The sequence below is a fragment of the Nannobrachium achirus genome, assembly GCF_963921795.1.
Source record: "Nannobrachium achirus genome assembly, chromosome: 17".
In the NCBI taxonomy this organism is placed as follows: domain Eukaryota; kingdom Metazoa; phylum Chordata; class Actinopteri; order Myctophiformes; family Myctophidae; genus Nannobrachium; species Nannobrachium achirus.
Window position 1 is genome coordinate 5,571,402 of NC_137824.1, and position 14,351 is coordinate 5,585,752.

General features: G+C 44.7%; 1 protein-coding gene across 1 annotated transcript in view; it reads right to left on the reverse strand.

Annotated features, from left to right (window-relative positions):
- Positions 1 to 14,351, reverse strand: part of LOC308301979 (uncharacterized protein) — a gene marked incomplete at its 3' end in the record, with an annotated part of 91,491 nt that overhangs the window by 18,246 nt on the left and 58,894 nt on the right. The window contains exons 6-8 of the mRNA XM_080746124.1: positions 7,264 to 7,433; positions 4,801 to 5,070; positions 4,077 to 4,122 (exon numbers count right to left, since the gene is read on the reverse strand). Coding sequence (XP_080602250.1) covers positions 4,077 to 4,122; positions 4,801 to 5,070; positions 7,264 to 7,433 — 486 coding nt within the window. The remainder of the gene's footprint in view (positions 1 to 4,076; positions 4,123 to 4,800; positions 5,071 to 7,263; positions 7,434 to 14,351) is intronic.

Here is a 14,351-nt window from a genome sequence, read left to right on the forward strand (position 1 = left end):
CATTCCCTGTTCTATCTCCTCCCATCCAAAAAACGTTACCAGAGCATCTCATCGCACACCACCCGTCTCAGTAATAGTTTTTATGCTCAAGCAATCAGGTTGCTTAACGAAGAGATGAAAGCGAGACCTAGGTAGTCATGTGCACTGTACGCAGTTTTTAAACTGTACACTGTTACACTGTATGGTTTTTGTTGTTTTTGGGTTGTCTTGGGTGACTTGTTGTTGTCTTGTTGTTGTGGGCTGATGTTTTTTGTGTGTAATAAGGCTGAGAGTGCTCCTGGCACAAGCATTTCATTGTATGTCTGTACCTGTATGGATATGCATGTGACTAATAAACCTGAACCTGAACCTGAACCTGTTTTGCCAAGTCCAATTCACTTGGGATAGCACCAGAGGGACAGAACCTGGCTCCCTCAATGGATGGATCTTCCAGCAATGGCCAAATCATGCCAGGAGCTGACGCGATGTCAATGTAAAAAGGAATGTTCTGGACGCAACAAAAACTTCTGGACTAATCTACACACCCCTCTGTGGTTGCAGTTGCTAGCACACAGGCCTTTCACTTTCCCAGCCACCATTATAAATGAGAATGTGTTTATAATGTTTGCCTGATAAAAAAAAAAAGCAAAAATAAATAAATAAATAATTAATACAATAAAAAAACAAAATGAATGCTCCATTTTATAAGATCTAAGTTTGTGTATGGTGACCATATTTAAAAACATGTCAACCTATTTGAACCTATAGGTCATTCTAAAGCTACAGAATCACTTTAAAATGTGCCATAAAGGGATTCTGTGAATGGTAATTTATACAAATATGTGTTACAAGCTCATATGGATTAACCATAAGCAGTAAATGTACATTCTGCAATTTATTGGCAACCATATTGGAAAATGTGCCGCCATATTGGAACCTAATGGTATTTTTTATAGAAGTATTTCTTTGGTAGAAATACCTCCAGAACATATTGTCTTATATCAAAATGAGGGGAAAATCAAAGATTTACAGCACCAACAGAGTGATCTAGTCCAAAGCGTAGGCCCAGTTGCAATGCAGCCATTAAAACTGGTGGCCATATCGAAAATGGAGGAATTACGTGTGGCCAGAGGTTGATTATCAATTAGGGTAGTCTAAAGGTGATCTGTGCCAAATTTCATGCATGTATCACCAACTGTGGATTAACCATGAGCAGATGTACATTTCTGTAATGTATCTGCCGCCATATTGGAACCTAATGTAATTTTTTATCTTGTTTGATTGAAATACCTCTAGAACATTATAACTAGATCAAAATGAGCTGAGAATCAGAGATTTACAGCCCCAGCAAAGTTATGTAGTCCAAAACGTAGGTCCAGTTGCAGCCATTCTGAAGACTGGCGGCCATCTTGAAAAATGTTGGAATTTTGCGTGGCCAGAGGTTGATTATCAATTAGGGTCATATGAAGGTCATCTATGCCAAATTTCATGCTTCTATCACCAACTGAACTATCATGTCAACTTTCCGCTACACTACTACCCCGTCTCAGATACATGTGTGATTGATTTGGTTGATTGGTTTGTAGCCATCATCAAAGAAAAGGGAAAACAGCGCCCTCTCTGCATTGTAAGCATCAGAGAATCTGTTCTTGAGAGATTAGGTGAACAGTACACTGTCACTGACACACTAAAAAGAGTAGTACCCCGGTAGTTATAGGCTACCAATTACCAGAAGAGGCATCTTGTACATAAATGTGCATTGCAATCCAGTAAAAAAAACGAAAAACATTTTTTATTTTTTATAATAATAATTAATAATCGATTATCGATTAATAATCGATTATTGCTATAGAATAATCGATTTTGATAAAGGTCCAATTTTGACATCCCTATCTGGAGGTTATGGTCTGGTCTGAATTCATTACTCTATATCTGGAGGTTATGGTATTCATTACTCCCTGCTCTCTATATGTGGAGTCAGAGGACTAGAGTGAACTCATCATCATTAATAAATACATTCATAATAATCAGACACTATTATTATCATCACTGATGCACCTTTAAAACATACCTTCATAACCTTCAGCAGATCAGTTGGAGCAATAACTAAACATATTGTGAATGTATGAAAAGAACATTCCAGTATGCAATGATAAATTGACATATTGTTATATCATTATATAGTAATATAAAATGTGTCTATATGAATGGTATTCAAGTGGTGGCACACGGGCCAAATCCAGCCTCAGTAGAGCTTTCTTGAGGCCCCAGGAACACATTCTAAACTAGAAGCAGTGCTCTTCCGAGCACAGGTCTCCACCAGGTCAGGCATGTAATGTGTTTTACATAAGTCGGCCTCCTGATGGCGCTATAAAAGGCTGATGTAAAAAATGCAGGGAAAAGGTTTTACCTTGGCCTCTAAGGAGTGCGCATACAAAGTTTGACACTAATCGGTGGAGTTATAGGTGAAAACATGAATCGGCCTGTTATAGCGCCACCATGAGGCTGATTTGATTTGTCTTAAGTGGCATTTATTCCTCTGCCTATTGGGAATGTGCATGCACAATTTCACCAAAATCGCACACTGCGTTCAGGATTTCAGGCATTTTATTCAAAACTGACCAATCCTGCAAACTTTGAAAGCCAGTTTTAGCCAATCAGGATGGAATATGGAAAATCTGACACATCCATGTCGATCACATGACTGTAGAGATACTGTCTACTGATTTACGTGATTTTTGGACAAAATCTGTAGGAGTACTGGCAAAAGTTAGTTTTGCAAAAGTCGGCCTCCTGGTGGCGCTAGAACAGGCCCATGTGAAATATTTGGGGCAGAGGTTCTGAATTGGTGTCGAGGGAGTGTGTGTGCACAGTTTGGCAGCGACCGGGCCAACGGCGCCGGAGATTAGCTGGTAACGGACAAACGGACGGACGGACGGACGCACGGACGGACGCACGGACGGACGGACGGAGGGGAAAACATACTCTCCCTCAGCCTTCGGCTGGTGGAGACAATTACTAGAAGCAGTGCTCTTCCGAGCACAGGTCTCCACCAGGTCAGGCATGTAATGTGTTTTACATAAGTCGGCCTCCTGATGGCGCTATAAAAGGCTGATGTAAAAAATGCAGGGAAAAGGTTTTACCTTGGCCTCTAAGGAGTGCGCATACAAAGTTTGACACTAATCGGTGGAGTTATAGGTGAAAATATGAATCGGCCTGTTATAGCGCCACCATGAGGCTGATTTGATTTTTCTTAAGTGGCATTTATTCCTCTGCCTATTGGGAATGTGCATGCACAATTTCACCAAAATCGCACACTGCGTTCAGGATTTCAGGCATTTTATTCAAAACTGAACAATCCTGCAAACTTTGAAAGCCAGTTTTAGCCAATCAGGATGGAATATGGAAAATCTGACACATCCATGTCGATCACATGACTGTAGAGATACTGTCTACTGATTTACGTGATTTTTGGACAAAATCTGTAGGAGTACTGGCAAAAGTTAGTTTTGCAAAAGTCGGCCTCCTGGTGGCGCTAGAACAGGCCCATGTGAAATATTTGGGGCAGAGGTTCTGAATTGGTGTCGAGGGAGTGTGTGTGCACAGTTTGGCAGCGACCGGGCCAACGGCGCCGGAGATTAGCTGGTAACGGACAAACGGACGGACGGACGGACGGACGCACGCACGGACGGACAGACGGAGGGGAAAACATACTCTCCCTCAGCCTTCGGCTGGTGGAGACAATAATATTATCAGGTTGGCTGCATTAAAATGTCCATGTGGATTGTATTGTTGCGACCGTAGGTCGCTATTTAGTATGAAAACTTGTAGCTCATGTCCATCTGTCTGTCACACCTCATGCTCCATATACTGTATGGCCAAGACACAATTTTGTGATATTGTATATAGTTTTCCATATTTATTCAGTATAATGTATGTTGTTTATGAGTATTGTTCTAATGGCTGAGCTTATGATAGCAGGTGTGTCTAGAAGAAACACGTCCACTCTATAAGACTAACATTTTTCTTTTGAATTAAAGTGATACCGGCTTTAAATAAATAAATAAATAATAAAAAATAGTGCATCTGGAGCTTACCAAGTTGGTGTTCATCATCATCATCATCATCATCATCACCACCATCCTGTTGAACACATTCCTGAGAGTCACCTTTGTGTCTCTTTTCATCGTTAAACCTTTTAAAAGTATCTTTTAGAAGCTTCCAGGATGTTCCAGCAGTTGTTTGTTCCAAAGAAGAAATATAGTCGTGGAAGTACCGCAAGACACCAAGTCTCGCGCTACTTCCACGTCTCATCCACTTTGATTTTAGAGGAGTGGGAGGGGAGTTCAGAGTTCAGCGTTTTAACAACAATCCTTGTATGTGTTGCTAACAGTGTCTATGACTGATGTGTAGCGAGAAAATGGACTTTGAAGCCAAAAAACCCAAAAAACAACTGACAATCGATCCTATAGTCCCTGTTTTAAGCCCTGTTTGGGTAGGACGGCTCGGACAAAATGCTGAAACATCCTGGAAGCTTCTAAAAGATACTTTTAAAAGGTAGGAACATCGTTTTCCCCCAACCTTCTCCTTTAAGCTGTCTTGTGTATGCTGAGTGAATTTGAGGTTGATCCGATTAAAACGGAAGATTAAAATAATAATCTTTGCAATTACAATAGGGCTCAGCACTACTGTGCAGTTCCATGTGACCCACACATGGTTTCCAACCGACTGTTTGGGAAACCGTGAGTTAAATAACCGTTTTTGTTCTTGGTTAAAGATCTTCATAATGTTTCATATTAAAGTTATAATTAAATAACACACCTGGTGTTCAGATGCAGATGTGTTGTCATTGGTGAGTGGGCCTACTTCCTCTTGGTGGGGGTCTTCCTGGTTGAGCCCCTCCTCCCTGGTGTCTCCACCATCTAGCAGTCCTTCCTCCAATCGCTTCATCTCCATCTCTCCTTCTCTCCGTGGGGGCAGTAGGTTCTCCTCCCTGGTGTCTCCATCATGTTGCAGTGGGGTCGTCTCCATCTCTATCCTCTCAGAGTCGCTCCCCTCTTCCTGGTCGCTCTTCTGCTCTTTTTCTGCTCTCTGAACAAATAGTTATTGCCAAAAAAGGAACAATCAAGTATGGACCAATCAGAAGAAGTTTGACGCTTTGCTATGGTCACACCATTTTAAGAAAACTAAGGCTTTTGATAACTTTTCATCATTAAAATGTGTCTTGTGTATTCTGAGCGAGTTTGAGGTTGATCTGATTATCCCTCTTGGAGGAGTTCGTTAAAGTATGACCTGTGAAAATGCAGAAAATGCAATTGCGAAATTGAGCCATTAGGCCACAACCCTTTTTAACAATTATAATACGTAATTTTCAACCACTTGTGATGTGATGGTGATGTGTGCAAAGTAGTACAGCCTTTGCAGTACGTTTTGCGCCAAAAGGAATGCGATTCATTATCAGGAATAATAATAATAATAATATGGGTAATAATAATAATAATAATAATCTTTGCGATTACAATAGGGCTTTGCACTACTGTGCAGTGCTCAGGCCCTAATAATAACCAGTAAGACGCTTAAGGGCAAAAAACGGCCTCACCCTTGGAATTTGCACAGCACGGAATTCATTTGCAAGTTTGAATCGAGATGTGGTTGGTTGTTTAAGTTGGACAAAATATCTTCCCAAATATGGATATGACTGACGTCTGACATCATAGATGTCTTATGTTTATAGACCACATGAGACTCATACAATATGTCCATATATGGGCTTAATATTGATGACATCAGGGATCTCCATTAGGGGTGTGAATCTCCATCACTGTGGCGATTCGATACAAATCTCGATACACTGCCGGCGATAAGATATATTTGCGATACATTGAAGTCCTGCCGATACGATGCACTACGATTCACCCCTGTTCCCGATATGATTCCCGATTCAATGCGATTTGTCTGCGATTCAATCCTGCACAATGCAAAACGATGCGATACAATGCGATTCAGAAACTACATAAATACTACATGAACAAACCGATACAACTGTGGAGTTTACCAATCCAGACACGCAGCGAACGATACACCACGATTTCAGCCACCAACTGTTCGATCGATACACACTGAATGAACCGATTCACTTGTATCGCACATGTTTGTACCACGATTACGATACGTATCGATTAATCTCTGCATCCTTAATCTCCATATGGGCAGAATGTGATGTCACAACAATGTTGTCACAACAGGTCAGCAGCTATATATATTGAGGCATTACGTTTTCATAGTTAACTACATGTGTTCCAATGCAGTGATGTTAATAACCCTGCGTCCTGCGTCAGACACGCATATTTTTTAATCTAACAAGTATGCTCTGGAATTTCTTCTGAAATTAATTTATAGGTCCCCATGCAGATTTGCAGCCCCAAGTATTGTTAAAAATGTGTTTGCTAATCTATTTGCTTTGCTGAGAAAATGTATTATTTTGTGTGTGTGCGTGTGTGTGCGTGTGCGTGTGCGTGTGCGTGTGCGTGCGTGCGTGCGTGCGTGCGTGTGTGTGTGTGCGTGCGTTCATTTTAAGCTGTTAATACTGTTAATTTAACAGTCTTTTACAGTGTGTGACCTAAACTCATTCTCACAATAGATAGGCTAGTCCTCATTACTTCACATTTTAAATAGGGTAGCTTACTTAATACCTTTTTAATAGGCCCTACCACAAGAAAGAAAATAAAAAAGACCATTACTGTGTAATCAACGCACTGCATTATAAAAAACTGTTCAAACATTAGCCAAATTGTAAAAATATAAGAAAGAGACAAACATTTTATAAATAGCCAATCTACGAGCTCACAACGCTCAAAAACATTTTATTGGGACCCATACATTTTTCTTTTTTTCTGGGACCCACTTGAATGACCATCCGTGGGTTCCGGGACCCATTATATTGAAAACCTAATAACATCACTGCAATGGATCCAATATAGCTATTATTTTCACACAAGCTCATATTAATACTTTTCATTGGTTGAATATTTATAAAATGCACAGACACACTTAACCACTTTCACACACAAACACAAAAGCAAAACTAGCAGAACTTCAAACTCAAAACGCTTTGCAACGCTGTGCGTTGTGAGCTTGCAGATCGGCTATTTGTGCTACCTTTATGTGATACTAGTATGGTGAAGTATGACATTCATTTACGGAGGGGTGGGTGGTGGGGGGGAAAGAATTTACATAATTATGGAATTATGAGGTTTCTGCCAACAGCAATGATTATATTCTGACCTGGACTGGGTAGTGGATGGACCTCAGAAGGTGTTCCTTATGAAGCCCCTTGGACTGACAGGCAGAGCACAGGTCATAGTCAGGACACACAGTACACTGATACCTGGTCCCCACGATAGGATCCATCTGACAGCCGTCACACCACAAACCAGGGTGCTGGATGTTAGGATCTGGCAAACAAAACAAGAGAAATGTATTAGTACTAGAAGTTCGGGTGGCTTCGCCTCCATCATGCGAGTGTTTGCACTTGCCGCATGCTCACACACACGCTCTCATGCACGGCTGCTCCAAGCCATCATGTGTTTGTGTGTGTGTGTGTGTGTGTGTGTGTGTGTGTGTGTGTGTGTGCGTGCGTGCGTGCGTGCGTGCGTGCGTGCGTGCGTGCGTGCGTGCGTGCGTGCGTGCGTGCGTGTGTGTGCGCGCACGTGTGTGCGAGACCTTTGTCCCCCTCTAGTGGCAATGAACTGCAGGAGCTACAAGACTGCTAGACGATGAATTGAGTATAAAACTAGAAAACGTCATATGTCCCGGGCTCCATATTTATTAGATGTAATCATAGTAAAATAACAAAGCAGTACAGTAGTTGATTGTATGCATTAGATCTTACCAGTCACATAAATTATTGCTGTGCAGTAGGGGAAACGCAGATCAAAAATATATGAAAAGGCTGCAAATATCACTAAACAAAGCTGCTAGAATGATTTTAAGATGTGGGTACGAAACAGGTACGAGCCAACTTCACAGTATAATGGGATGGCCCACTGTAAATGAATGTGTGAGACAACAGTCTGTTGCTTTAATTTCTAAAATCAAAATATCTAACAAGCCAGTTAGCATGAAAAATAAATTGATATCTTTACGTGATAAGCGCAAGGTCAACACAAGATTAAGACATAAAGATCACTATTTTTTACCTAACATAAAAACTGTTATGGGAAGTCGATCTTTTATCTTTAGGGCAGTTAAATTATGGAATGCGCTATCATAGCTACAATTTTTATTGTGTCATTTACTATTTAGTTTTCTTTTCTATTTTGTTTAGTTTTTTGCTTTTTTAGTGAATTGGTATGCGGCCAGATGTATGGCTGGCTCAGGGAGGAGGACCCTTGAATAGAAGAGAAAGATTACAGTTTACAGTTTTGTCACGTCCACGTCGCGGACCTGGGATAATGACTGTCCACTTTGTGTTTTGGTCTTTAATGATGTTTCTGCTAGTGTCTGTATTGTGCTTTGGACATTACGTTTCAGCCATTTCAGTATGTTTTGTATTTGTCAGTCTGCTCCTCAGACTTCAGTCTTTGACTGTCGCCTTATTTAGGTTTTGGACTTACCGTACTAGTTTCTGCTTTTCCGTATCTGACTGATCAGTATTTTCTGTTGTTCTGTTATTCTGTACTCGTATCTGTATTTGTCTAGGTTTACTGTTTTACCTTGTTGTTCTGTATCTTATTTTGTAGTATGTTCTGTGTCTTCCTGTCAGCCCCTGTAGTTCTGTTTACCTGCCTTGTCTCACCTCCCCCTGATTAGTTATGTTCTCCACCTGTATCCTGTTTGTCCCTCAGCCTATCCTAGTGTTGATTGTCTTTGAGTTCACCTGTGTGTAGTTACCCCCTGTCTATTTAAGTCCTGTTTGTGCATTGTTACCTTGTTGGTCCGTAGACTTATGTTGCATGAGTCCATGTATGTGTTTGATACTTTGAGTTCTGTTATTCACTCTGCCTAGCTAAATAAAACTTTTGAGTTGAACTTTACTGCCTGCTAGTCTGCTTTTGGGTCCTGCCCGGTACTCAGCGTGACAGTACGGACCAACCAGTTAAGGACCCAGCGGACAAGGTTTTGCCTTTTCCAGTATAATCTGACCAATTATGGAACACCCGGACGATACTGCAGAGGCTGACTTAAAGAAGGTATTGCGTTACATCCAGTCTTGTTTGGAACTCTGTATGCAGCCCTCCTCCAACCAAGAACTAAGAATTGAGGCATTGAAGGGGGCTCTCCGAGTGGCTTATTCAAGACGGAACCTTGCTGGTGAACTTGAGGGGACCATTAAGATGTTGTGGGCTACTTTGTCCAGGGCTTCCGCTAGCCTTCAGCCTACTTCCCCACCTGCTCCCCAACCAGCTAGCCTGCCGGATGTTAACCACCTTACCAGCCCTCTGCCCGTTTTACAACCAGCCAGCAACCAGCCTGCCAGTCCAGTTCCTGTTCCTGTTTCCGCCCCTGTTGACCCTGTGTTCCCTGAGCCGGTCTACAATAAGACTCCATGGAGTGGGTCTCGGTTGGCCATCGTCAGGGGGAACCAGGCAAGGGGACGGCATCGACATGGCTCGCGCCGCCACCAACACTCTCGGCGGTCCAGCGATGAGCCCTTACTGCTGCCCAGCCACGTGGAGGCTCCACTGCTATCCAGTGGTGGTGACGACGAGTCTTTGTTGCTGTCCAGTGATGGTGGCGGTGACAGGGAGTCTCCGCTGCCGTCCGAGGGTGGTGGCAGAGGCGGCGAGTCCCCACTACTGACGTCCTGCGACGGTGAGCCTTCACTGCAGCCCAGCGACGAGCGTGCACCACTGCCCGGCGACCAGCGTGCACCACTGCCCGGCGACCAGCGTGCACCACTGTCCGGCGACGAGAGTGCACCACTGCCCGGCGACCAGCGTGCACCACTGCCCGGCGACCAGCGTGCACCACTGCCCGGCGACCAGCGTGCACCACTGCCCGGCGATCAGCGTGCACCACTGCCCGGCGACGAGAGTGCACCACTGCCCGGCGACGAGAGTGCACCACTGCCCGGCGACGAGAGTGCACCACTGCCCGGCGACGAGAGTGCACCAACGTCCGGCGAACAGCGTGCACCAACGTCCGGCGAACAGCGTGCACCAACGTCCGTCGACCAGCGTGCACCAACATCCGGTGACAAGTGTACACACCCTGTGCTGGCTGGCCTTGCCAGCCTTCAGTCTGAATCCGAACCTGTGTTGGCTGGTCCCGCCAGCCTTCTGTCTGAACCTTTGTGGGCTGGACCTGCCAGCCTTCTGTTTGAATTTGCGCCGGCTGCCCCCGCCGACGATCCGTCTCATCCCACGGCGGCTGTTCCCGCCGACGTTCCGTCCCATTCTGCATTGGCTGTCCCCGCCAAAGCTCCGTCTGACCCATCGGTAGCTGTGCCAGCTGATGACCTGCCAGAGCCCTCGTCAGCCGTCTACAGTGACGACCTGCCGGTGCACTCTGCGTCATCGCCTGCGGCTTACGCCGATGTCCTGATCTCCTCGTCGGCTGTCCCCGCCGATGTCCAGTCTGTCCCACCTGAACCCCTGTCGGCTGCCCCTGCCGACATCTCACCTGAACCCCTGTCGGCTGCCCCTGCCGACATCTCACCTGAACCCCTGTCGGCTGCCCCTGCCGACATCTCACCTGAACCCCTGTCGGCTGCCCCCGCCGACATCTCACCTGAACCCCTGTCAGCTGCCCCCGCCGACATCTCACCTGAACCCCTGTCAGCTGTGCCCGCCGACATCTCTCCTGATCCTCTGTCAGCTGCCCCCACCAACGTCTCGTTAAAACCCCTGTTGACTGTCACTGAATCATCTGAACCTTTGCCAGCCATCCCTAAGGAACTGTCTGTACCCTTGTCCATTTCCCCTGCTGACTTGGCTGAACTTTCTGACTGCCAGTGGTTGTCACAGCTGTACCAAACAGCAGGACTTCAGCCGTTGCCCCCTGGGCCCATATCCAAGTCGTTGGGCCTTGGGCCTGCACTCCAGAGGTTGGACCCCGGACCGGCACCCCAAGTGTCGAGTTCTGGGCTTGCACACCAGTCGCTGGACCCCGGGTCTGCTATTCAGCCACTTGGTCTTGGTTCTCAGGTACCCCAGTCCCTGCATCCCCGGTCTTCTTTCCCCAAACCTAAGTCCATTCCCAACCCTTTATGTAGCCCTGTCCCCGACAAGGTATGTAGTTCTGTCCCTTTTGTAGCTGGCCCTCAGTTTCCCCAATCCACTTCCCCTTACCAGCCCCCTCTGTTTTCTCTGTTAATGTCCTCCCCCTCAGTGAGAGGTTTATTTGGCCAGCCTAACTGCCCATTCTCCTCTCTCCCGGCCTGTCTCTCAGCATGTCTTCCCCTATGTTTATCTGCTAGTTTGTCTGCTAGTCAGCTAGTCCACCTGTTTAATCCCCAACCCTTCAAACTTTCCCCTGACTTGTATTTCCGCCTGTTGTTGTGTGAAGTCACCTGTTTTTCTGCTTGCATGTCTGTGTGTCAGTTAGTGTGTTTGTTTATGGGTTTGGCTCATTTGGTGCCTGTCTGCCTATCTATGTGTCTCTCTGCGTGCGTGTCTGTGTGTCAGCCCACCTGCCTTTTGTGAGTCTGTCCTGGTGTGTGATTGTGTTTTCCTCTGTCTCCCTGACCTCTGCCATGTTGTATGTATGATGTGTATTTCTGTGTGTTCTCCTGTCTCTCTTTCTGTCTGTCTGTGTGATGTGTACTACGGTTCAGTCTTGGTTGTTAGTTTGTTTCTCTGTCCGTCTGTGTTTTGTTAATCTGTCCGGTTCTTCAGCATTACAGCCAGCTGCCTGTCCGTCAGCTAGTCTGTGTGATGTCTGTTGACTGTTTCTGTCTTTTTGTCTGGTTGAATGTGAATGTTTTGTATTTGTCCTCTCGTGTTGTCTGTATGTACTGTATGTTGCCTGTCTGTCTGCTTCTGTCTTTTCCTGCTTTCTCTCTTTCTGTCCGTTTTCTGTGTTGCCCCATGCCCTTTACTAGTTAGTGCTCTGTTCTGTCCTGCCCCTGCCAGTACAGCCAGTTAAGTTTTTTGTTTTTGCCCAGTGCTTCTGGCCCTGCCAATTCTGTTTAGTTTTTTCCCTGATTCTGACTCCCTCCTCCGGACCCCCTCCACCCGCCCTGGTTTGGTGGTCTGTGTTGGGCGTCTGGGAGCCGCCCTTTGGAGGGGGGGTACTGTCACGTCCACGTCGCGGACCTGGGATAATGACTGTCCACTTTGTGTTTTGGTCTTTAATGATGTTTCTGCTAGTGTCTGTATTGTGCTTTGGACATTACGTTTCAGCCATTTCAGTATGTTTTGCATTTGTCAGTCTGCTCCTCAGACTTCAGTCTTTGACTGTCGCCTTATTTAGGTTTTGGACTTACCGTACTAGTTTCTGCTTTTCCGTATCTGACTGATCAGTATTTTCTGTTGTTCTGTTATTCTGTACTCGTATCTGTATTTGTCTAGGTTTACTGTTTTACCTTGTTGTTCTGTATCTTATTTTGTAGTATGTTCTGTGTCTTCCTGTCAGCCCCTGTAGTTCTGTTTACCTGCCTTGTCTCACCTCCCCCTGGTTAGTTATGTTCTCCACCTGTATCCTGTTTGTCCCTCAGCCTATCCTAGTGTTGATTGTCTTTGAGTTCACCTGTGTGTAGTTACCCCCTGTCTATTTAAGTCCTGTTTGTGCATTGTTACCTTGTTGGTCCGTAGACTTATGTTGCATGAGTCCATGTATGTGTTTGATACTTTGAGTTCTGTTATTCACTCTGCCTAGCTAAATAAACCTTTTGAGTTGAACTTTACTGCCTGCTAGTCTGCTTTTGGGTCCTGCCCGGTACTCAGCGTGACAGTTTAGGCATTTAGCAGACGCTTTTAATCCAAAGCGACTTATAATAAGCAGGTAATACATATCACTATAATAAGCAAGATAATATGTCAGTACTTTAACAACAATATAACAAATGCATAGGAATATCAATCAACAAATGCATAGGAATATCAATCTAGAAAAACAATAACATAGGTACAGTAGACCACGCACCTAATCAGTAAAAAACGTCTAAAACCTAAAAATGCTATCTAGCTTCATGCATGGTCATTGAGGGAAGGGGGAGTGTTACAGTAGTGCTATGGGTTTAGTCTGAAGAGGTGAGTCTTCAGTCCACGGTGGAAGCTAGGGAGTGAGTCTGTTGTTCTAATGGAAGCTAGGGAGTGAGTCTGTAGTTCTAATGGAAGCTAGGGAGTGAGTCTGTAGTTCTAATGGAAGCTAGGGAGTGAGTCTGCAGTTCTAATGGAAGCTAATGGTGTTCGTTCACTACAGGCCGTTTGGTTTCCGCCTAAAGCGCGGAAACCACTATAAGAAGCGGCGTCGCTTTGATTTGGTTCCCTCCGTTTGTTTCCCAAATCCCTATTAAAATGCTCGAGTAGCCTAGTGTAGTCTTGCCAGTGGCTAAAAGTTGGCCTAAAAGATGCATATACCAAACGAATTTTTCAAAAGCAAAACTACTCCGCATCAAGGAGTTTATTAGGTAGGCCCTAAAGGTGTGTCCTTGAGCGCAGGGGAATATTTGGGGTTAAAACTGAATCAGGTTTGATCTTTCCGGCAAATTGTAGTCCTTTGAGTACTACATGACGTTTTGTGGTTTCCGCTCCAGACCGGTTACAAACCCGAAAAGTGAAGTGATCCCAGGCTAAATGGAAGCTAGGGAGTGAGTCTGCAGTTCTAATGGAAGCTAGGGAGTGAGTCTATGGTTCTAAGTGTGACAGGGAGTTTATTCCACAGTTTGGGGGCCAGGGGCAGGTTGCACCACCAGAACCAAAGTAAAGTCCTTACTAGAGGCTTAGTAACTACTAGTTGGTTTGTAACTAAGTGAGTTACTAACAGGTGTTGCACCACGACTGCCTAAGGCACAACGTAACTAGTAATGCGTAGACTGTTCCTAAAGTAATGTATAGTTGCATACAATGACGTCATAGCTCCTGAATCCAATGAAAACGAACTGTTTCTAGTAAGGAAGTAAAGCTTGTATTGTCTTTTGTCAACAGACAGAGCTCCGTCTCTCCACTGGCATGTACACCAAGTCAAATTGATACGCGTGCTCATGGCGAGCGCATCCCTGCACATGGATTATATCACAAATTATATTGGCCCCTCATACATTTTGCCCTATTGTGAAGTAACGCAGGGCAGCGCATATTTGGAGGGAGAAGAGCAACGTTCAAGTCGCTGTTGTGCTGTATGTCTGCCACAGCTATATGCAGTGGTTGAAAAAGTACTCAAATGAATTAAAAAAGTATCAATCCTGCAATATAGAAATACTCTATTAA